At 36.0% G+C, this 24,549-nt stretch overlaps 2 protein-coding genes across 2 annotated transcripts in view; both read right to left on the bottom strand.

The window, feature by feature from the left end:
• Nucleotides 1–14,373, bottom strand: part of LOC308681475 (uncharacterized protein) — a 29,681-nt gene extending 15,308 nt beyond the window's left edge. The window contains exons 1-2 of the mRNA XM_081350410.1: nucleotides 14,151–14,373; nucleotides 3,621–3,869 (exon numbers count right to left, since the gene is read on the bottom strand). Of these exons, the coding sequence (XP_081206536.1) occupies nucleotides 3,621–3,861 (241 nt within the window). The 5' untranslated portion in view covers nucleotides 3,862–3,869; nucleotides 14,151–14,373. The remainder of the gene's footprint in view (nucleotides 1–3,620; nucleotides 3,870–14,150) is intronic.
• Nucleotides 14,374–16,863: 2,490 nt separating this feature from the next.
• lgmn (legumain) lies at nucleotides 16,864–24,414 on the bottom strand. The gene is made up of 14 exons (XM_081350494.1): nucleotides 24,289–24,414; nucleotides 23,180–23,335; nucleotides 22,965–23,062; nucleotides 21,594–21,675; nucleotides 21,404–21,486; nucleotides 21,128–21,203; nucleotides 20,562–20,624; nucleotides 20,375–20,441; nucleotides 20,172–20,290; nucleotides 19,908–19,997; nucleotides 19,064–19,270; nucleotides 18,346–18,516; nucleotides 18,195–18,262; nucleotides 16,864–18,037 (listed from the first exon to the last, which is right to left on the bottom strand). Exons 2-14 carry the CDS (start codon nucleotides 23,324–23,326, stop codon nucleotides 17,995–17,997), a joined length of 1,314 nt encoding a protein of 437 aa, XP_081206620.1. The 5' UTR covers nucleotides 23,327–23,335; nucleotides 24,289–24,414; the 3' UTR covers nucleotides 16,864–17,994.
• Nucleotides 24,415–24,549: the final 135 nt, after the last annotated feature.

The raw sequence follows: 24,549 nt of genomic DNA, 5'->3' as shown, positions 1-24,549 counted from the left end.
CTTATGATGAGTTGAAAAGGAAAGTCAGAAGAAAGATCAGGATTGTGGGTAACCCCTGGCAAGCATGTCACTTCCATCAGGAGAAGTCAATAAACTTTGGAAAGAGTTGAATGTGTGTGTGGGCGTGTGTCAGCGGAACGTTTCATGGGAAACAAGTTTAAAGTAACAGCTCTTTGTTCAGACTGAACCGGCAACATCCCACAGGAAGTTTTGACGTTGCAAGGTCTAGGATACAGGATGCAAAACACAATATTATGAGTGTGTTCTCAGTAGCTGTGACCCTCTTATTAGCAGCGCTTGCTAAATTAAGCATTACTATTACTATTGCTCATACTTGGGGTATGAACAAACCCTTAGCCTATTAAACATTGCTGTATAACTTGTGCTGGTTTTTGGGGCCCTCGGCTAGATAATGAAAACTGGCCTCATAGGTGCAAACCTTTTCATAGCTTAAAACATTTAAAGAACCACCACTAAAATATGATGTCGGGCACTAAAAATTTGAATATCCAGTTGTTAACTAAAAGCAGTTATTTCTACCTGATCTGGCCAATAAAAATGACTTCTGCGAGTGTAAGCCAATGGAGTCTGGTTAATCCAGTCACATTTACAAAAAATGTAGGTGCGCTACGCAAATAAATTTCTTGTAAATTTGACTGGATCAACCAGACTGGATCAACATGTGTACGCACGTGTTGTGAATTAGGCAGAGATTTTTCGTAAGAAGTTCTCCTTTGCGTACGCAATTAGTGAATAAGACCCAATGATTTTATAACAATTATCAGCTTAGCCATCACAGGAACAAATTACAATAATATTTTACAATGTATAATGTACTGTACTTTAGATCAAATAAATGCAACCTTGGTGAGCATAAGAGACTTCTTTAAAAAAAAAAAACAATTTAAAAAAATCTTACTAACAGCAAACATTTGAACCATAGCGTTTTTTTTATAATAATAATCATAAAAATATTTTAATGCATGTTTTCCCTTTTGTATTCTAATGATTATTTAGTTACTGTGTCAAGCAGAAATAAACAAAATTGAGCTAATCAATTTACCCAGACAAACTAATCTAATCAGTTCACTTACTGAGACTGAACGTCATCTCCATATCGGAAGGGAGCAACACTAGATAACCTTATCAAGTAAACAAACTGTAAAGATTTTGTGTTTTTAAAGTAACACATTCTTAAAATCAACACAGGGTCATTCACCAGAACCCAGAATAATCAAATCACAGATGATAAAACACATAGATAGCATTTTAAAGCATCAACTTTGCACTACCAATGTTCTTCATGGAGAAGGCAATCCCATAATCCACTGCGACAAGCTCAGCGAAACAGTTCCCAATATGGTTAAAACAAACGAAATGTTGACATTTCATTCAAAACTGAAAAGTATTAATAAATCTTTGCGTTATTAAAATACACAAATATTGGCTGAAGTAATCAGTTTTAGAGTACTGTGCCATTAGATTAGAAAAATGCCATATTAAACCTTACTGAAATCAACTGAGTCACGTTCTCCAATGCGTAATGCTATTTGCTTAATGATGGTCTGCATGCTGCATATTTAATTTCAGCCTAATAAGGGCGAGTGTAAAGGGTTTAAATAATCTATGGGCTTTTTTGTACCGTCTTCAGCAGCAGGCAGTGACCACACCCTCTGGAGAATCACATAACAGCGGTTTATTTTTGGTGGTTACCATATCGATAATTAAGCTGCAGTCTGTTCTGTCAGCCCGGCGTGCATGTGTGTGTCTGAGTGGATTCATGCTACAATAAATGGGTGGGGTTGAGGTGTGTTCTCACAAAGTTCTCCCTGCCATTACAGCCCATGTGGAACCTTCACATTCATCCACTGCTCAGCTCACAAAGAAAATCACATACACAAAAAAAACACATAAGACAATTCACATGCATCCAATTCTTGTTCTGATCCCAAGCTAAACCACAAAATGTACTGCACGCTTTTAAATAAACATTCGAGACTTGTACACACAAAGCAAGCACTTAAAGTGACCTCAAGCAGAGGTCAAATTTTATCTTCCTGGCATGTTGAAATTTCTGCTTAGAAAATTCATGACTTTGCGATAATCATAAGGAAAACATTTACCAGTCTCAGTCTCGGCACACATACACACAATAATGCATAGGTATTAGAGAAATATCTCAAGATGGTTTAGGGTAATTTGATGCGTCAACCTTCCCTGGTCCAACAAACAAGGAATAAACCACTGCTCATTGCTGTGTTATAATTTGTACCAGTATTAAAACCAAAACTGCCGGAGAACGCTGAAAACCAGTTACCCAAACTAATGACTTCTTCTAGATCGTAACAGGATTACTCTACTAATTACACTGTCTGAACAGAAATTACTGAATGTCTGAACACATTACCCACAACTGAAAACACATACCCACCATTTACTAGTTGGGCATTACAAGGACAGATAAAGGCCTGGTTTCACAGACAGGGCTTAGATTAAGCCAGGATTAGGCCTTAGTTCAGTTAGGATATTTAAGTACCTTTTATAAACATGCCTTAGAAAAAAACATTACTGGTGTACATCTTGAGACAAAACAATGGAATTGACATTTTAAGATATGTAAGTGCAAGTTGATTTCAGTTTAAACAGCTCAAACGTGCATTTTAGGCTTAAGCTTTGTCTGTGAAACCAGAGGAAAGTGTTTTAAGATCAAATACATTTAAACACTTTAAATACAAACCTAACTGATTCCCTAACTTTTAGTTAGTGCAGTAGTTTGGTTAGATTAGTTTCATGTTGCAATATCAAATGCTTAAAAACCAGGACATAACTTACATTTTACAGCAATATTCTTATTTGCGAATGTCACAAATTCAAAGTATTTTTATATGGCAAAACAGCTTGTCCTAACAGCCTAGAGAGTGATTAAAGCTATGCCATTAAACAGCAATTACTTCACAGAGAAAACAAGCATGTGTTGACCAAATTAATTGAAGTATGAATAAATCCAGTGGAGTAAAATAATGCTTATTTTTGCACATTAAAGTTAAAGTGTGTTATTTTTCAAGATTAAAATATCTTCTAGCTCAGTTTAATGTGCAGAGTGAAAATTGGAGAAACTTGTTGGTTAAAGTTTTGGTCTGGTACATTTGATAATTTACCGATTTTGGACTAATCTTGTAAACACTTCCTGTAGCTCACAATAGAGCATGGCACTAGCAAAGGCAAGGTCATGTGTTCGATTTCCAGGAATGAAATGATAAAACGTATACCTTGAATGCAATGCAAGTCGCTTTGAATAAAAATGCATATGTATGTTTATAGATGGGTTTATTCATGCTGGATTTTCTAAATTGATTTCCCAACTTTCATTACCCAAGCTGCACTTCTCCTTTTTCTTTTACTTCCCTGAGAAACATCTGCTTACAGAACCAGTTTATGTTATGATTGATGTGAAACTAGTTTCATATATGGTTAATACGAACACACAAATCTTCCAATGATTTCCAAGAAGGAAAACCGAAACAAGCCCAACAGTAAACAAAAACCCATACATTATCTGATTCTTAGGAACTTAAGGAAGGAAACACTGTTGTTAGGAGTACATGTTGGTGAAGTGTTACCTGTTTTAAGTGTAGATTGTGGTAGTTCTACAGGTGATCCAGCGGCGAGCAGGTCTCCACGTATCTCTGTAGTGTGTCGGCGGGATTTCCTGCGCTGGCTCTTCAACCACCTGAACGCACGGCTGAAGGACCCTATCCGTCTCCTGCCCCGTTTACCTCTGCCCCCCTGCCGTTCCTCAATGAACACCTGCAGCAAATCTGAGGGAATCAGATCCCCCACGGAGTCACTGCCAGAAGACATCGTGCAGCCTGCCACAAACACACAAATAATAATGATTCACATTGTTTTGTACAACTTGTTTTCTCAGGTTTTTTAATTACCTGGACACTAGACCAATCCCTAAAATGAACTGCTTACTCATTCATGTTTAACCACAGAGTGAATTTCACATAGAGCACTACATAGAGAAGGAGTGAATGAAACATTATTTCACACAATATATATATATATATGTATAGTGAGCAAAAGCTAAAGAGAAACAAAGACTAGCATTCATGTCCTCCAAAACACATCAATGGTCATCTGTCTTAAGTTTCCACACATTTTTTATAGATGGCATATAGAAGACACATAAGTATTTCTTCAGAATTATAAAACACTCAAGTGCTGAATCTCTAAAGGAAAAGCAGAAGAAACAGAAAGGAAAAATAGAATTACCACTAAACAATCAAACATTCTCCCAGTCTGGCATTGCTGGAAATTCAGCCTTAGTTGATTCAGCCTCAGGCCCGTTCACACCAAGGACGATAACTATAAAAATAACGATAAAGATATAATTCTAAAAATCGTTCTCCATATTAAAGAATAACAGAGTTCACACCACAACTATAACGATAAAGATATGAGGAACGATATCGTTGGGATCACTTTCAGAACGATTTTTTTTTCAGCTGTCGAACGATAAAACACTGACAGCCAATCAGAATCCATTCTAATTTAAAGGTCTCGCGCATTTAAAATGGATCTGGATCATCCGGGCGCGCGCGTGCTTAGAATAAAAACCGTTATCGGTCGCTGGTGTGGACACATATAGTTATCTTTATCGTTATCGTGCTTGGTGTGAACGGGCCATTATAATGGGCCATAATTAGACCTCAGTGATGTGGAATGCAGATCTGAGGAATCACCTTATCGCCGTGTTTCGGTTTGTGACATATATTACAGAAGTGATATTTCATTTATGATGCAGTGACATGAACTCTCAGATTTTTGAGCCAAATTCTAAAAATCTTTTAAACTTAAACTTGTGATGAAACGGAATTAGCGGCAAACCTTTTCTTCCATACTGTGACAGAGTGAAACTGATTATCAAAAAAGAAAAACTGTAGGCCTATTAATCAGCTGTTGATTGGATTTGTGATGTGGTCATCTTGCAGTCGATTGTAAGAAAGGGATGGGTTTAAGCTCACTAAATTAGGTTTTGTTTGTAATTAGTTTCTTTATTCTTATTGTATTGCTGACTGTTTACTCTTTTACTTTTTACTTACATTAATTAACCTAGCATTAGTTTTTGCTAAAGTAGGCCAAGTGAAATTTCACTGACATTTAAAATTCCTCATATCATGAAATAAGACTTTGATCATATTACCCACAAATAATAGTGTTAAATAATCATGATTTCAATATTGACCAAAATAATCGTGATTAGGATTTTTGCCATAATCAAACAGCCCTACATTGAGCAGATACAATAGCTATCATTTTGATTTATGTGAGGTTTACCATTTTATTAAACTTTATTTGAACATGTAGCACATGTAACCATGTTTTGTTGTATTAATCACCCAACCAATATTTTTGTTAGTTTAAAATCAAGCCATCTTTTGTAATGTTATTATTTTAATAGGTTTGTTTATGTTTATTTTTAATTCAATTTATTTAAACTTAATTTTAATAATTTTAGTTTTTGACATAAAACTTGGTGAAATTATTTCAGTGTGGGTATGAGTACTTTTTGAACATTTCCAGCACATTTCACAATACTGCAATAATAATGATAACCATGATAATTTTGGTCACTATAATTGTGATTCATGATTTGAAATTTTCATAGCATTTTATCATATCACAACGCCACAGAACTAAATCATTGGAATCACTTTTTCAGAATGATTTTTTTTCCAGTTGAGGAAAGATAAAAGCATTAACAGCCAATCAGAAATCCACCAGTCTTTAGAGAGCACGAGCAACTCCTTTTGAACATATCTTGCTTAGGGAACCAATTGAACCGGGACTGATACTTGCGTCCCCTCAAAAAAAAGGTCTAGAACACAAAAGAAAAGAAGTGGAATTCTGTCCTCAACGGTTGTGGAATTAGGTGGTCCTTGTATATCAGGGTCTGGTCCTAATGAGGTGCATCGCACACCAAAATTGAGATTGAGTCTCATTCCTGAACACCTAGTCACCGGCTCCACCCTTACACACACAGATACTGACACACACCCTTACACAGCACACACAAGCACACATTCATGATATGTACAACTTTTAAACAAGGCATTATATCTTGAATAAACACACCCAGCAGATGTATTTACTCAAGGAGGTCATTTTACTCAATTAATAGACGCACAAATAGTCACACAAAGAACAAAACTTCACATGAATGCACAAGGCATAAAGTAAACAGCAACATGAAAATTATGCTGTTTAACATAAACAGCTCATTCAAAGAGAGCAAGCTAGAGCGAGATGGATGTTGGAAAAAAGCAAAGTACACACAAACACAGTATAAAAAATGAGGAAACTGGAGCCGATTTCACGTGTGTGAGCGAAACAGAGAGCAAGACATCCTCACGTGGCAGCAGAGCTCTGTTTAGCAGATCAATGGACCAATCAGAGTGCAGCTTTCTGACTCAGTCCATCACCATGGAAATGCACAAAAACAAACAGCAGAACCTGCATGCAGCGGTGCCACCGAGTTGATCCACTCCTCACCGTAATCACATCAGTTAGATCCAGGATCAGAGTTAGAAACACTGACTCAAATGTTCCTTGCAAGCTGCACATGATTCATTTGCATTTGGTTACACAATATTAGTTATTAAAATATACATGTTAGGAACTCATTTGCATGACATCACAGGTCTGTTTTGTTTGGATGATCTACCCATGATGGTTTAATACACACATTCACAAAGCGCGCTTGCAGACAATTACTGCACACACTCCCATACAGAAACTCTCACAGCCCTGAGAAAAATGCACTGCTGTCCCGACAGGCGTGTCTATATGTCATGTGATTCAACAGTTTTAGGGTGGATTCAAATGGTGCACTCAAAACAACAATTTTTTGTGGTATTCCCCAAAAAACTGACAAACTTTCTGTATGCTGCATAAAAAGTATGTGAAACAGTGCACATTATGCAGAGAAAAACATTTCAAGCAGTAGTATGCTTGTATGTTATTATCTTTCTCACATGACATCATTAGGTACTGTAAGTTATTATCATAATTTCAGACTGTTGTTTTGCAGTTTTAATCCAATTCAACTCAGTCAAAACAAATAAGTCAAGCCAAATGAATTAAAAGATAACCGTTTACTGTTTGTGTCACACTGGAAATGGAAAGATGAGTGCACTGCATAATTGGATAGATCTGCGCTAATATTTTAGGGGTCAACCCTATGTTCCCACAGCCCTATGTTCCCACATTTCTAAGATTTTTTTTTTTTTTACGATTTGTCTAAACCCCAGTTACGGTTAGGTTTAGGGGTGGGGTCAGGGGTAGGCCATTTGTGGGAACATAGGGCTGTGGGAACATAGGCATGATCCCGTATTTTAGGTGTGCTACGCTGCCATACTACCCTTAGAGGAAGTATACTGTACACAGATGGCCTACTACATTTGCAAAAATGTGCAGTATACAACGGACATGATTGCAAGATGAATCTCACAATGCAATGGAACGATTCGACTTTCATTTCCAGTGTGAAGGGTGAATCAAAAATAATAGCAGATGTGACTTTTAACCTCTTTCTTGACTTTTAGTAGGCTTACATTTTGACAAAAGTTATTTACAAAATAAACTGTACACTTACTGAAGTCATGTGACAAAAATATAAGCTAGCATACTAATGTTGAAACATTTGTGGAAAAATGGCTACCGTTTCATTAAAAAATGTTGCACATTGTAAATGCAAATGTTTGCATATGTTAAATTAGCTAACTATACATACACTACTGTTCAAAAGTTTGGGGTGAGTTGGATTTTTTTAAATGAAAAGTCTCTTCTGCTCACCAAGGCTGCATTTATTTGATCAAAAATACAGTAAAACAGCAATAATATTAAACAATTTTTACAATTTAAAATGTTTTCCATTTTAATATATTTTAAAATGTAACATTCCTGTGATGGCAAAGCATCATTAGTCCAGTCTTCAGTGTCACATGATCCTTCAGGAATCATTTTAATATGCGGATTTGTTGCTCAAGAAACATCTATTATTATTATCAATGTGACAGACAGACAGACATACTATAATCAGCAGGAATAGTGGGATAGCATGCTATTCCAAACATTGCTACACTCTCTAAGTGTGTGAGGTGTGTTAGAAAGAGATAGAAACCTAGCTTAGCACACCTGCACACACTACAGCAGAAATGATAAGGAGAGGGTGTGTGTGTTCCTGTGGGTTACAGGAAATGGAGGTAAATCTAGAAGATAAAATGCCTGAGGTGTGTTAGCCAGGAAACTGTGGTCACATAAACACACAGACACGCATGCAGGATTGAACCATGCTTGCCTTATTTGCAGTTTGATTCTACTAGTTTTTCACAGCACGGTGCTCACCAGGTGGATGGAACACACTGATATTCTTACACACGTACACATCGTGCACAGGGGCTTTCCACTCAAAGAAATGAGACATTCACTCATGATTCATGAACAATACATCTTGAATTGGTTACACATAAGACATTACGTGCACAACTATGTGCAGAGTCACAACTGTGTGAGACAGGAGCACTTCTGTCTCTCAAACACAGACTGTGAGAGCACTTTGGAAATGTCTTTTTTTCCTAAGCCCCAAACCGAAGAAATGTAGGGTTAAGGAACTGAATTCCTCCGTAAGTGCAGAGTGGAAGTGCTGGGGTCATTGCAGTGCTGCTAGGGAACAGTGAAGGAAAGCACTGATAGCTGTCATGCTAACTGCACATTATGTCCTCATGGGAGTGTCTGTCTTTCCTCACAGCTACCATTACAGTAACAGTACATTAACACAATAACACCCAACAACACTGAATGACACAAAACATATGAATCGGAGAAGACCACCCGAGGTCTGTTTTTATATCAGATATCCGTGTGACGTGAAATAAATCCAGTGGAGAGAAGTGTATTTTTTATGACGATGAAATACAATCACTATTTAACTTCCAAACTTTAGAGGTGTGTGCTGACATTCGTATCAGATTTCAGTCTGATTTCATCCTCACAAAAATACACACTCTGACATTTTGATGCGATCTGTGCTAGTGTTTAGTGTTGAGTGTGTGTGTGTGTGTGTGTGTGTGGGGGGGGGGGGGGGGGGGGTTCTGGGGCTTTGCAGCAGCTTGTTGAGAGCAGGACTAACATTCCTAAACGACTGATAATTGTATAATTCCTGTGGGTTCCTCCTCTTCTTCCATCATTGTCTTCTTTTTCTCATCCTGTTTTTCCTCAGCCGTTCTTCCATTAGATTGCTAATGTTTAGGTTTTAATGGAGATGCTTGAGTCTCAACACAAACTGTCCAGTACTGATTAACTGTATCATCATTAAGTAATCTGAAACTGTCTCACTGTATCATCCTCATAAAATCCAGAACTGTCTCACTGTATAATCTTCCAAAAATCCAGAACTGTTTCAATGTATCATCTTCACAAAATACATAATTGTCTCACTGTACAATCTTCATATAATCAAGAACTGGCTCACTGTATCATCTTCATGAAATCCATAACTGTCTCACTGCATAATATTCATGAAATCCAGAACTGTCTCACTGCATAATCTTCATGTATCATCTTCATAAAATCCAGAACTGTCTCACTGCATAATCTTCATGTATCATCTTCATAAAATCCAGAACTGTCTCACTGTATCATCTTCATGAAATCCAGAACTGTCTCACTGCATCATCTTCATGTATCATCTTCATAAAATCTAGAACTGTCTCACTGCATTATCTTCATGTATCATCTTCATAAAATCCAGAACTGTCTCACTGTATCATCTTCATGAAATCCAGAACTGTCTCACTGCATCATCTTCATGAAATCCATAACTGTCTCACTGCATAATATTCATGAAATCCAGAACTGTCTCACTGTATCATCTTCATGAAATCCAGAACTGTCTCACTGTATCATCTCACTGTATCATCTTCATGAAATCCAGAACTGTCTCACTGTATAATCCTCATAAAATCCAGAACCGTCTCACTGTATAGTCTTCCAAAAATCCAGAACTGTTTCAATGTATCATCTCCACAAAATACATAATTGTCTCACTGTACAATCTTCATATAATCAAGAACTGGCTCACTGTATCATCTTCATGAAATCCATAACTGTCTCACTGCATAATCTTCATGTATCATCTTCATAAAATCCAGAACTGTCTCACAGAATAATCTTCATGTATCATCTTCATCTTCATAAAATCTAGAACTGTCTCACTGCATTATCTTCATGTATCATCTTCATAAAATCCAGAACTGTCTCACTGCATTATCTTCATGAAATCCAGAACTGTCTCACAGAATAATCTTCATGTATCATCTTCATCTTCATAAAATCTAGAACTGTCTCACTGCATTATCTTCATGTATCATCTTCATAAAATCCAGAACTGTCTCACTGTATCATCTTCATGAAATCCAGAACTGTCTCACTGTATCATCTTCATGAAATCCAGAACTGTCTCACTGCATCATATTCATGAAATCCAGAACTGTCTCACTGTATCATCTCACTGTAAATTATTATTCCTTTATTTGTCCTCAAGAGGAAATTGGTTTCCCATCCAGACTCAGAGCTAGTGTTCACACAGCTAACATGTTTAACTGTTGTAGCTTATCCACATTGTGTGCTTGAAATAGACGCTGAGCGCAGTCAAACGTGCCATTAGAGAAGCACTAATTAAACGTCTGCTTCGGACACTGATTTTGACCCACCAAAACAATTTCAACCTGAAACTGAAATTAGCCGAAAATTTTCGGTAAATCCCTAATTTTCATAAAATCCAGACCTGTCTCACTGTATCATCTTCATAAATTCCAGACCTGTCTCATGCTGATATAACCCAAACAATTTCACTTTCCTTAAGGCTCATTAAACTATCCTCATACACTAATTGGGAGTGTCTCACACTTAGTCCTGCAGGTCTCAGGGCTGATTATATAATGAATAACAGCCCGATCAGCCTGTTTCATCAAAAGTTTTAGATTAAAACTACTTATCCTCTGTTCTAATGCAATCTTCTACAAACACACGCATCAATGTGATCAAATCTCTCAGCTGCTGATGAAGCTATCAGTGATCAATCAGTGATCAAACCTAAAAGGTTTTTGAAGGTTTACTGAGGGTTAATTTACAACCACTGAATGATGCCCCGGAGCAGCCAATTGTCAGCCACTTTAACCTCGTATCAGCTGCCAAAGAAAACCAGTTTTAATTTCCCCTGGATAAAGCAACATTTGAAAACTAGCGTGGGAAAACTATCATCAACAACATTACCTCAAATAGACCTCTCTCTCTCAAATTTGCATTAAGGTGCTGTAAGAGATTTCCACAGTTTTGCTAAGTTCAACCACACACCCTCAAAACCTCACCCCCTCCAAAAACAACATCAGTAAACCCATACATGCTAAATGATTGACAGGCTGATTTAATCTTTTTTTAAATCACAATGAAATAGAAGTAGCGACAAATCTTGTCTTCTGAATTGTGACGTACACCAGAGAGTAACACATTATTGAAATAGAAAAAAAAAAAAAGTAGGGCGGAGACTTGTTATGCATCGTTTTTGATTGGATTTTGAGATGTGGCTGGGTTTAGGCAGACTATATGATTGGATAAGTCCTACATATGTCATCAGAGAGAAGTCTGTCATTTTCACTGGAAAATCCAGTTATGAAATTTTGATTAAACATTACAAGGTCAAAACATTTTTTGTTAAATTAAGCAAGTGCATGGATGAATTTAATGCATTTATCAGCTAAAAGTGAATTTTGTCAATTTTCTAAAACACACTAGTATACTGATGGCCCTAACGCAACAGACATGGACTAAAACTGTGATATGATGGGTCTTCAACGGGCCTGTCAAAGACATATATGTAAATATTCTTGTCCCTCCCCCTCAGAGTAGCATTGGCAGTCATCCTCACACATTTCATACCCAACTCATCACCATGACAGCTGGTTTGACCTCACCACGTGGCTGTTCAGATGTGTGCAAGTGTGATGGATTCAGATCATGCAAAAGCAAAACTAAAGAGGCTCTCTATTAAATCAGTCAGTAACTTAATTTCCTACAGTTGGGCAAAGAACACACACACCTCCTGCTTCTGCACACACTTACGCAACTGATCTGGAATCTCTACAGAAACAAGCCCCAGCATGGCAGCCTGACGGGTACAGGGACACACCCAAAATCAACAATACCTACAATCACCTTTCTTTCTCTCTCACTCTCCCACAGGTCACCCATGATCGACAACGTACTAACTGAGAACATTAGAGCAGGAGTCCGTCTGTCTCACTCCACCTCCTCCAAACCCTGCAGGTCTCCTATCTGTTTCAGGTTAATGTGCAAACCTGCTCAAGGTCTTTGAGCAACACATGTGTATAAAAGACACTGTCATGCCGCAGAAAAACACATCCCCAGAACTGCTACAGATTTCCCAGAGTTCCCCTACAATTTAATGATTTATAGGAATTATATGACAGATGGGGGGGGGGGGTATATTTGTATTCATGTTGGTTTCAAGCATTTATAAAAAAATAAAATAAAAAAAAATCTAAATTGCATTTTACATGTCTAATGACATATGGTGTAATCCACAAGTAAAAAGTAATAAAACATTTTCCATGTACCTTGAATATACTTGAGTGTTAAACATTATTTTCCAAAAGGAGTTTTCATAGGTTTACTTTATTTGACCTTATCTAACCTTAGCCTTTTTGCATATGTTATATATATATATATATATATATATATATATATATATATATATATATATATATATATATATATATATATATATATATATATATATATATATATATATATATTAGTGCTGGCAACGATTAATCGCGATTAATCACATCCAAAATAAAAGTTTATGTTTGCATAATATATGTGTGTGTAAGGTGTATCATTATTTTGAATATATAAATACACACACATGCATGTGTATATTTAAGAAAAAATATTTATATATAAAATATTTATATTTATATATAATATAAATTATGTATAAATATATATACAATATATATATATGCAAATATTTCTTAAATATCTATGCATATGTGTGTATTCATATTTACAAAATAAGTATACACAGTACACAAACATATATTATGTAAACACAAACTTTTATTTTGGATGCGATTAATTGTTGCCCAGCACTAATATATATTAGTATATATTAATATATATAAAAATTTATATTATTTTTATATATATTTATATATATATAAAAATAAATGGGTGTATATATATATACAAATAAATAAATGTGTGTATATTATATATATATATATATATATATATATATATATATATATATATATATATATATATATATATATATATATATATATATATAAACCTTACTGACATGACAGTCATGAGGGTCCACAAGGGTCTTCTCCATGATATAACTTCCTGTTTATGGTTGTCACATGGCAACAACTGGCTTTCTGCACACTGGTTGCACCACATTGACGTTGATTTGAAATACAAAAGTTTTAAAATATGAATCATGTTTTAGTTTTTTTATTTTAGTTTTTTTTTCTTAAGGAAATAAAAAATGAATGATCATGGCAAACTGCTTATGCCAACATTTAATTTTTCAAGAATTTCGGCATTTTTATTACCACCTCCCCCTTTTTGCTTTTGTCTTTGTTTTTACAATCTCCCATAATTACACCTAGACATTTTTTACTTTAAGTCCCACAAAAATATCAAATTGGAATTTAATTCAGTAATGATCTGCAATTCATTGTCTGTGTGAATTGCTTTTATGTAACTTTTAAATAGATCCTCTCAAAACGTCACTGACTTAAATATAGATTTAGGAATATATGGGGTCAGAAAAATGAGAACTTGCACAAAAAAGTGAAAGAAAGAGCAAGTCACACATACAGCTTAAAGTAAAACCCACATATACTACAACATACCAGGGAGCACAAACTTTTAATGATTAAACACACTGGCGCTAACTACGAGTAAATAAAGTTCTAACTTCAGTTGTGAGTTTGCGTTATACGCATTACACAATATTTGAAGTCTATTGGCAGACTGGGTAGGGCTGTTACCTGTAACTTCTGGATCCCTCAGTTTCCTTGTTCGGCGCTGTAAAATCCTTTACATCGGACAGTCCATATGAATCTGGTCTGGAAGGTTCAGGTGAGGCATTTCCACATTATTCCAGTTTTTTTTTTTTTAAAGAAACTCTTGTTCTTTAGAGAGCAATCAGTCTTGAATAGTCCATGCAGACTGTGCTCTCCTCTGCTTTCAGATACTCCTCTCTGCTGAATCCTCAAGAGGCTCCAGGTGAGAATTTTAAGGGAGTTTCCAATCTCTGTCAGGTCCTTGAGCGCTCAGGGACGCCACCCCGCGGCCACAGGATGAACAGACACTCACACTATGGCAAGCCGTATATGCATATAAAACTATGTTTTGACGGTCCATAAATATATTTTGGATAGTTACAATAGTATTTCGACGAGTCATAATTCTAATTTGACTAGTCAGAATGATAATTAGAGATATCTACAATCACAAATCTGATTCAAAATATCTCTAAATACTTTATGACTTGTCAAAACTCCATTGAAGATATTTGTAACGATGTCATAGATATCTTCAGTTGACGCTCACACATACGCAAATGTATTTAGAGATATTTCTATTGAATTATCACCAGTAAAAATTGTAATTTGAGATATCTCTAATCTTTGTCAATCTTTCTACTAGTCAAAACTTATTTCAAGATATCCAGAAATATTTTCCAATGGAAGTCAATGGAAGAATATAGGCTAACTAGTCAAAATAGCATTGTAGATATCTTAATTCCAATTACGACGAGTCAAAATTGGAATTAAGATATCTGGAATTGGAATCTTGACTAGTCAAAACTAAATTATGAGTAGTACAGCCATGGGTATTTAATGCTAAACAGCTTGCCATACTCACACATCCTGGAGACATGATAAAGGTAACACACTGATTAAAGGCTGTGACTGATTGTGTCATTAATGACTTGCAGGATGTTTTGCTATGGAGATGCTTAGTCATCCAGGACACAATTTTATGAATTAAATGAAATTTAAATGAAATTTAAATGAAATGAAATTAAAATTAATTAATTAATTAATCAATTAATTAATTAAATAAATAAATAATAATAACTTTACTAGCAGGCCTACGGTGCATTTAAAAAGTGACGTGAAGTGAACACCGAGTATGGTAACCTATACTTTGTCCTTTGCATTTAACACATCTGAGTTAGTGCCCACACATCAGGAGTGAGTAGTGAACACACACACACACACACACACACACACACACACACACACACACACACACACACACACACACACACACACACACACACACACACACACACACACACACACACACACACACACACACACACACACACACACACACACACACACACACACACACACTGCAAACCGCTGTCACACACACACTGCAAACCGCTGTCACACACACCCGGAACAGTGGGTAGCCATTTTGCTGTGGTGCCTGGGGAGTGATTGGGGGTTAGGTGCCTTGCTCAAGGGCACCACAGTCATTTCCTAAGGATATTGAGAATTTAAACCCGCAAACCTGACTCTCAAACCATTAGGCGTCAACTGTCCTCAATATAATATGAAAAGATATTATTGTATATTGTTGTCTTTCATCAGCAGTTATAGGTCTAATTTTCACTTACATTCTGTTGTTTTTAGGTGTGTGAGTAGGTAGACAATACAGATTTAGTAAGTGAATCTGCTATTGGCATTACCACAACATCATCAAAGAACATGTCGTCATTCCCACCACAATCACGTTCATGATTATGGAGTTGCATGTACAAACACAATCCCAGCATGATGAACATTGTGATCTTGTAGAAACCGCTGTGAGTCAAGTTTCCTGGCTTATGAAACATGCTGCTTTTTTGTGAGATTTTGTAGGAGCTGAATTTTACTTTGTTCTTTCTTGAGTCATCACTTTCTGGTTTTGGATGGGAATATCTAGATGTTTTTACAAGTTTGGCTAAAATGGACCTCAAGAACATTAAGTGCCGTTCACGCCTTTTGAACACCTTTTTCTGAACGCGTTTCACATTTTTCTCTCTCGTCAGAGAAGGTGTACAAGTTAAACATTTTATTAAAATGTTTCATTATGATCTCATATATATCATTCTTATGTTCTTAATTACCAGACGACGGATACAATGAAAAATCAAACATTAAAGCCTGGTTGCAAAGACAGGGCTTAGATTCAGCCAGGATTAGGCCTTAGTTCAATTAGGGCATTTTTTATAAAAGTGTCTTAGAAAAAAAAAAACGTTTGCATCTTTAGACAAAACAATGACGCTGATATATTTTAAGATATGTCAGTGCAAGGCTAGACGAGGCTTAAGCCTTGTCTGTGAAATGATGTGTATTATGTAAAAAGAGTGCAGCCTTCAGTTTGTTTTAGTAGCAAAAAGATGAGGAACAGGAGAGAAAAGCATCTGAGCTGAATTGGACAAAATGGCAGCACAAATTTTGCCTTGTCTAAAAAAAAAAAAAAAAAAAAAAAAAATCAGACCTGCAGTGAAGTTCTTTCCTTTTTGTAAAATAAACTAGATTAAATACATTTGATTTTATTTGCAAGTTCCCCACTACTGAGCTTATCTTTGTTTTTTATATATATATATAAAATATTTAAACAAACAATAATTATTTAAAATAAATAAAATATTTTATAGTATTTGTTATATAATATATAATGTATTTATTTGCAAATGTTCCTCACTTCTGAGTTTATTTTTGTCGCTACAGTATATAATACAAGAACCAATGACATCAAAAAATTCTATCTAGTAACATCTATTCATTTGTCAAGAGAAACTTGGACAAAAAAAAAAAAGAAAAAGATTGCATTCAACAAATTTCACTCAATTCAGGTTTATTATTTTATAATCAAACAATCACTGCTTAACAGATTATACAATGAAAAGAGGACTGACAGTAGTTGAGTGTATCGTTTAGCCCATGTTGTCAGTGTAAACTCACTTCTCCTACAGAGCTCAATCTCCAGCAAACATCACACCTCCCTTTAGTTCAGTGGTTTGAGGCCTCAATTTGCTCTAAACAAAGGGCACTTGACATCATAGCACAGCCTGACACTTCGACCATTACACTAAACGCAGCAGCTCATTAACTGCTCAAAGTGCAGTGGTTCTCGGTTATTTAAGACACTTCTTAAGTATGACCACAGACTTCAGGTAGCTAAGTTTGTTTTCACTTTAGTTTGATAGGTATACATTTAGTCAATGTCCAAACAAGAGCTTCTATGATTCACTACTGCAGAGAAACTGGGTATATTCATGGCTCAGTCAACAAAGGTGATGAACACCAGCTTAAAAAAAACAAAATCAAAATCTTAGTGCAATATGTAGCTAAATGTGTCTAGCTAGTGTTTTTTTTTATCAATTGTTTGAATGCATCTACTAAACATTCTCTAACTGGACATTTAAATGTTTGTTTTCCAAGCTATACTTATTAATTATGGTGAACATGACTGAGATGCCAAAAACCTGCTTTAATTTCAAAATGATGAGGCATCTGACAAAGAAAAATAAAAATAAAATAAAAATACACACACGATATATAAAATGTTAACAGCCCAAAGTGTTTGTCAGGAATCGCTGGGCATTATCTTAAAGCATATTTCTTTCTTTAAAACAAAATAAAGATCAGTAAAACATCACATAACATTTTTTTTAAAAAGTGCAAACCCTCATTAAAAAAACATTTTCAAAAAGATCAAAATCAAAGCTGTGTGTGTGTGATGATACAGATTTCTTCCACAGTCACATTCTTATGTGCAAAGTGTAGTTCGTCCAATAAAAATCCTCTTTGGCTCATGCTCACATTTCTACTGTCTGAAGTAACACACGTCATCCATGGCTGCCGTGATTCTGCGAGAATGGAGAGATTTAAAATCACAAATAAATCACGCAGGCAGAGGGTGCTGTTTATTATGGAAACACATTTCACAAGCACTTTAATGCTTTGTTTATGAATTTTAGACATCATAGTCTAAGGATAAATAAGTGATATAACAGGTGTTTTTACCTCTGGGCCTGGTATCCTCCCTCACACAGGTTCACTAAAGCATACAGGTGTCTCAGAGCGTATTCATACTGCAAAGACAGAGAGAAAATATGTCTCATACATACACACAGTACACCACAACTAATGATGCAGAAATCCTGAATGTGTGTACCTCCTGCTGGTGCCAGTTAAAGCAGCGTTTCTTGTAGTGCTTGACAGCGGTCTTGTAACATGTATACTGTGTGAGATCTTCACGTCCATTCAGATAATCGCTCATTTCTTCTTTGTCCTGGACCACATGCTCCACGATCTTACGCATAGTGTTACCAAGCAGCTCCCGCATCTACATAAACAAACAAGCAAGCACAAAAGCTATTATAATATGATACTCTTGACTGCAATCTATGACTCTGACATCACTTTCGGTAGAGCAAGTAGTGTCACATAGACTATCATTCAAATGTTTGGGGTCTGGAAGATTTTTTTAAATAAGTTTAAGTTCACCAAGAACACATTTATTTGATTTTAATGTTTGAAGTGCAATTTATTCTGAATTTTCAGCATCATTAATCCAGTCTTCAGTCACATGATCCTTCAGAAATCATTCTAATATGCTGATTTGCTGCTCAAGAAATATTTATTACTATTATACTTCTTATTGAAAACAGTTGTGCTGCTTAATATTTTTGTAAAAACTAATACTTTTTTCCCAAAATTCTTTGAATAGAAAGTTGTAGATCACAAATAAATCACAATATAAATGTATTTACTGTCACTTTTGATCAAATTAATGTATCCTTGGTAAATTAAAGAATACATTTATTAACAATAATAATAATAATAATAATAATCTTACTGATCCAAAATTGGTAAAAAGCAGTGCTACAAACCTGTAGATGTGCATGGATGTCATTCATGAGACCAACAACAGTCTCAACATCATTAGACTTGGCGAGTTTTCTCTTCATGATTGCGAGGGGCACATCAGGGCTGCTCATGAGGTCATGTTCAGTGATCACAGGCAGTGAAACCGGCTCGGCTGCCTCAAGACCTTTAGAGTTACCCTGGAACGCCCTCACCTTCATGTGGGACAGCGTCTAAGACATAAACAAACCAAAACAGTTACATATGGCCAGTACTGACATGCAGACGCTACACAGAACACCATTTATGCTTTCATCAGACACTTCCTTGTCAAAGTACATGTGACTTTAAAAGGGAAACTTCTAGAGCTAGCTGAGAATATATGACAGACGCTAGACCAAGAATGACCAATATCCATCATATAGTTGTAATCCATATTCAGGATGCTACTCACATTTGCTAGAGTTTAGGGACCGTACAGATGGCCATGAGCACAGAAATGGTAATGATTATTTATTCATTTATTTTACGTTTTATTTCCACTAACTTCCTTCCAGTCAGGGTCCTAAAATACTTTTTTTTTGCAACAGCTGGAACTAGTAAACTGTGAATTTACCAGCCATTAATGATTATGCATTATCATTAAATAGAATGCAATTCCATGTAACATTTTTTTTTGGCATTACATTTAAATTTGTTCCTGTGACAATAAATAATGAATCACTTTGCAGCACAGATAATTGTGCATTTCACTGTATCACTGATGCGAATCAATCTTGCATTTCTAGTGTATAGACAGTGTGCCTTATCTTAATGCATTCCTAATCTTTACTGAATGTCTTTCATAGACAGTGTTTGTGAGTACATTACCTTGTTTCCATACTGCATCACATGGCTAGTGTTGGTTTTGGCCTTTACGATCTTAAACTGCTTGGCCAAAGTCTCTTTGCTCAGATCCTCCTAAAGAAACGAACACACAACGCCATTTAAAACACCTTCCCACGATCTGCGTGATTCCAGATTCTGTCGTGAGCTGCCCCGCTTTCATTATGATCAGACTGTTCATGCTGAATAAATGCTTTTCTCTTCTATTTTTCTACAGTTTGGACCTCTGTCCCAGATGCGTGCACTAACCACGTCAGAGTCTTCCATCCAGTTGACACTGTACCAGTCTCCCAGGTAGGTGTCTCTGGCCTCGTCATAGTAACAGGCATATGAGGATTCATCAGGGTTGGCAGCGGTCGTAGCATAGACTGGGACACACACCCGGATTATACATACTATGTTCTTTACACAAAGCAGCATGTGTGATGAAGTTAGAAAAAAAAAAACCTCACCATTAATGTCAACAGGCAGAGGCTTCATCATAGAGCCAGATTCACAGGCCTCAACATAAAACACCATCTATGTGTGCGAGAAAGGGTTTGCAGATTAAAAATAAATAAAATAAAGACAATTACAAATAATGGGTTTTTTACAGAACTTATGGATTGTATCTTTTTAATGAACACGTGTAACACTCACCTTCTTGTATTTGTTGTTTTGGTGCATGTAGTTGATGGTACTCATCAGGTCATCTACATGAAGCTAAAAGTAAAGGCATGATTTACTGTAAGTTTCTAGATATAAAAGCAGTTCATTTACACCATTCCCCTTCATTTATAAACATGTCATGCATAAGGAAGTTAAGCAATAACTCCTCTCCCAAGCTGCTCACGCACAATTGCTGAAAAAGTTGTCGCTTCAGCAGGTTGTCGGTATAACTCATGGCTAAACTTCCTGCGAGTTAAATGCGTTACTCATTATACGACAACTTTCAATGTCAGCTGACCTATTGCTTCAGTATCTTCAGTGGGGGCTGGAAAAAGTCAGATCATTTGGGATGTTTTGGTTGAAATTAGCTTTTTTTTTTTCTATAAACTTTTCAATTATGTTGATTATATCATTTGTAATGACATCAGACAAATATACACAAAAGCAGCATTTACACAAGTGGAAGACCTTTGGAGAGAACTGTGTAGTGTGTGTGAGAAGAGCCTGAAAGGATCTGATTCAGCTAAAAATGACCACAGTAAGTAGAAAGTGCTTACATCATCATTAGGGAAGGCCAGCAGACCTGGTGCTCCATGATCGGTGAAATACACAAACACATGATCATTTGGACCACTGCCAAGAGGAAAAAACATCACAAGACCTGTTTTACACATATATGTCTCAACATGCACAAACAGACTAGATTTTACAGGAACTGAGGGCAATAAATTAAGTAAGACAGTAACAAGTGCCACAGGCTAATTTGCATTTTAATACAAATGTATCAGAGACACACAGAAAAATAAAATACCACAGTTTTTATGGAAACTCACCTCTTCAGCACTTTTCCAGATCCTCCCTTCACACCAGCAGCATCACCCTTCAACACCGCCAGGAAGTTCTGGGGGGTCACATCCTGTATCACACACACACACACACACACACACAATATTAGTGAACGGATGCCAAACACACTGCTTACCGCTTCAAATCTCAGAGACAGAATTACACGTATTGACTCACATCACCAATGTAGTCCTTCAGCACTCCTTTGTAAACATCTGTTCCATTGGGTCTGTTTATGATCACTCCTGGAGTTGGGTTACTGGACACACAAAAACAGACATATGAACCTCTGTATTGAAAAGGTTTTAAGGAGCAAAAATTGACAAATTGGTGCTAAAACGATAATTATTAAAAGACACAAACAATAATAAAAAGATCTCTTTCTCCACCACTTATCAAAATAGGTTTAAAAATTAACCCAAAAGGATGTGACTAAGCCAACGATCAGATAACACATTTCTTTCTTTCATCGTTTCATTCAGCCGGAACACCTGACCTACATTTGAATTCATAATCAAAAGCTGCTAAAGCAATAAATGTCACAGTTGCACAACTTTCAATTAAACCATAAAATAAAGGTTAAAATTTCACCTCTATTTAAAAAAATTAATAAATATCATGAATCTCATGAAACCTGTCCAAAACACACATCATGTTTCACCTCAATCGACAACATTAATGTAAATGCAACATTTTTCAAATTTAGAGATTATAATATGATATTATTTAGATATAGGCTACTTTGTGTATGCAAAATAAATTAATATATATATATATATATATATATATATATATATATATTTGTATTTAAGAGTTAAATGCAAAGCGATTTGTGAGATTCACCCTACAAATAAACGAGCACACCGCATACAAACATGACACAAACATCTTTAATGCCAGTCACGATCACAGCCATGACAGAAAAACCTGACATGCTACAATTCATGCATTTTTGCAGACTTAAGCTTCTGGTGGTTAAATTAGATACTTGTGACTTCTGAAAAGGGACAGACTCAAAGCTCTGTTTGTGTGTTTGTACATGTGCGAACATGTGGTTGAGCTAAATCATTTATATGGGTCTGCTTTTGGAAGACACAACTTTACCAAAGCGATTTAGGGGAAGTGATCATATTGGTGTCGATGACAAATTACCCAGCAGACAATTAGGAGTTTTTTTTGTTGTATCTGAAATAGCATATATATCACATTTTCTACAATCTAAAGTGCTTGTTCCTCTATCACTATTGGACCTTTGAGCAAATCAACTCCAAGTCATAAATAAACTCTAACTAGCCTCGATCCAATAACTCTTGTGTTACCAGCTCAGATCTTTAACCACTGTACCAGTGGTACTCAACCAGGGTGCCAGGCCCACTGCAAGTGTCTAAGGGGTCCCAATAAGTTTTATTTAAATACTTTACATTTAGTTTTATTTTAATGAATATGCTAAAGATACTGTATACTATACACTAAAATAATTGTGCAAGATTAAACTGACTTTTTTGAATATTTGAATATTGTTTTGGACATATGGAGGCTCATACTCACTCTGAACTCTGAGCAAGATCATCATACATCATCACCACAATCTGCTCATCGGGAATTCCGTTCTTATGGACAATCTGATATGCATGGCACACATCAGCCTATAAACACACACAAAAGAATAAATGAATATCTAAACAGACTTCAGATAAGACAACTGACAAATAATTTGGAAAAACATGTACTTTCTCCACCTCAAAGATCACGTCCTTTCTCACCTGGTGTCTATAATTGTACCAGCCATTAGATCCGGCCACAATGACGACCCAGTGCTTCCCATTGTCTGGCTGCTCGGCAGGGAAACCACTCACTACCAGCCCCAGGCTCAGGGCGAGAACTGAAACTGCCACTCTCTGTGCGATCATTTCTGCAATCTATTGACAACAGAGATGGAAAATAAACCAGAAAAAAAGACCATGCGTGCTTTTAAAATGTTAAAGGTTGTAAACTTCCCTAAAAGGCAAAGGTATTTGCAAAACCACATAAAATACTTCATGTGATGATGACATTTTAATAACATAATATTTATAATTACAATTTTCAATTAATGCTTTCTTTTACATAAACATTTTTACCATTTACACTATGTATTTGCTCTGAAATTATACCAAGCCTTTATAGTTATGTACATTTTAACATGTAAATCTGTGATTCTCCCTAAAAGGAAACATACACAACAAATGCTCCATTTACTAAAATGACACAAACATCTTAAATGCTAGTCACCATTACAGAATGTACACATGCCTGTATATAAATACTATGTGTGTTGGCTTTAACTCGGACACATTGTGCTTTCTTGATGTTACTGTAGGATTACAGTATGGCTGAGATAAAATATATATAGGGCGAAATTATAAAAATGTTTTTTTTTTTTTAGCTTATTCCAAAAATCCTCTTACAACTGTTTATCTTTATACCCCATGTCTGCCAAAAACATAGTTCCAACAGTTATTGTTACTACTGTAAAACCCTAATACATCTCCTTAAACAGAATAATAATCTGTCATTTTGTTGAATGTCTCTTTTTAGATGATAATGGTAGCAAATACCGAATTTAACTGGGGTAATAAAGACTGTAGCACTTTGGGCGGTAAACGGAGTTTACCATGATATATTTTTTGCAAGTGGTCTCGTGATCATCCAATAAACAAACAAGGAAATCAGGGCTACAATAATAACAGCAGGCCATAGGCCGGTTTAAACTATTCTCCTTTTATCTGAATTGAATTTTTAACCTTGAGGCGATTAATTATACAAAACACAACCAAACAAAATGAGTAGAGTTAATACAAAATACATATATTAGTAGTTTAAATGCGCTTACCTGCTACTGTAGCGCTGCCCGAGCTGCCGAGCTGGAGCGACGCGACGCTTTATTACAACCTGTGAGACGGGGGACGCATGTGCAGCAGCCAATCAGCGCTAACGGACTCGATGCTCTAACCAATCCGCTCAATACGGCTCAGCGCAGCATCCAATCAACTTCGACCTATGGGTGGAGCCTAAACTGACCACCTGACTAATCGGTCATGTGCCATGAGTTTGACTGAAAACAAAACAAAACGTTTCTTTTAAATATTATAGA

This window comes from Scardinius erythrophthalmus (assembly GCF_964197995.2).
Source record: "Scardinius erythrophthalmus genome assembly, chromosome: 21".
Lineage (NCBI taxonomy): Eukaryota > Metazoa > Chordata > Actinopteri > Cypriniformes > Leuciscidae > Scardinius > Scardinius erythrophthalmus.
The sequence above is the reverse complement of the archived record's forward strand: the minus strand, read 5'-3'. Positions and strand labels throughout refer to the sequence as shown.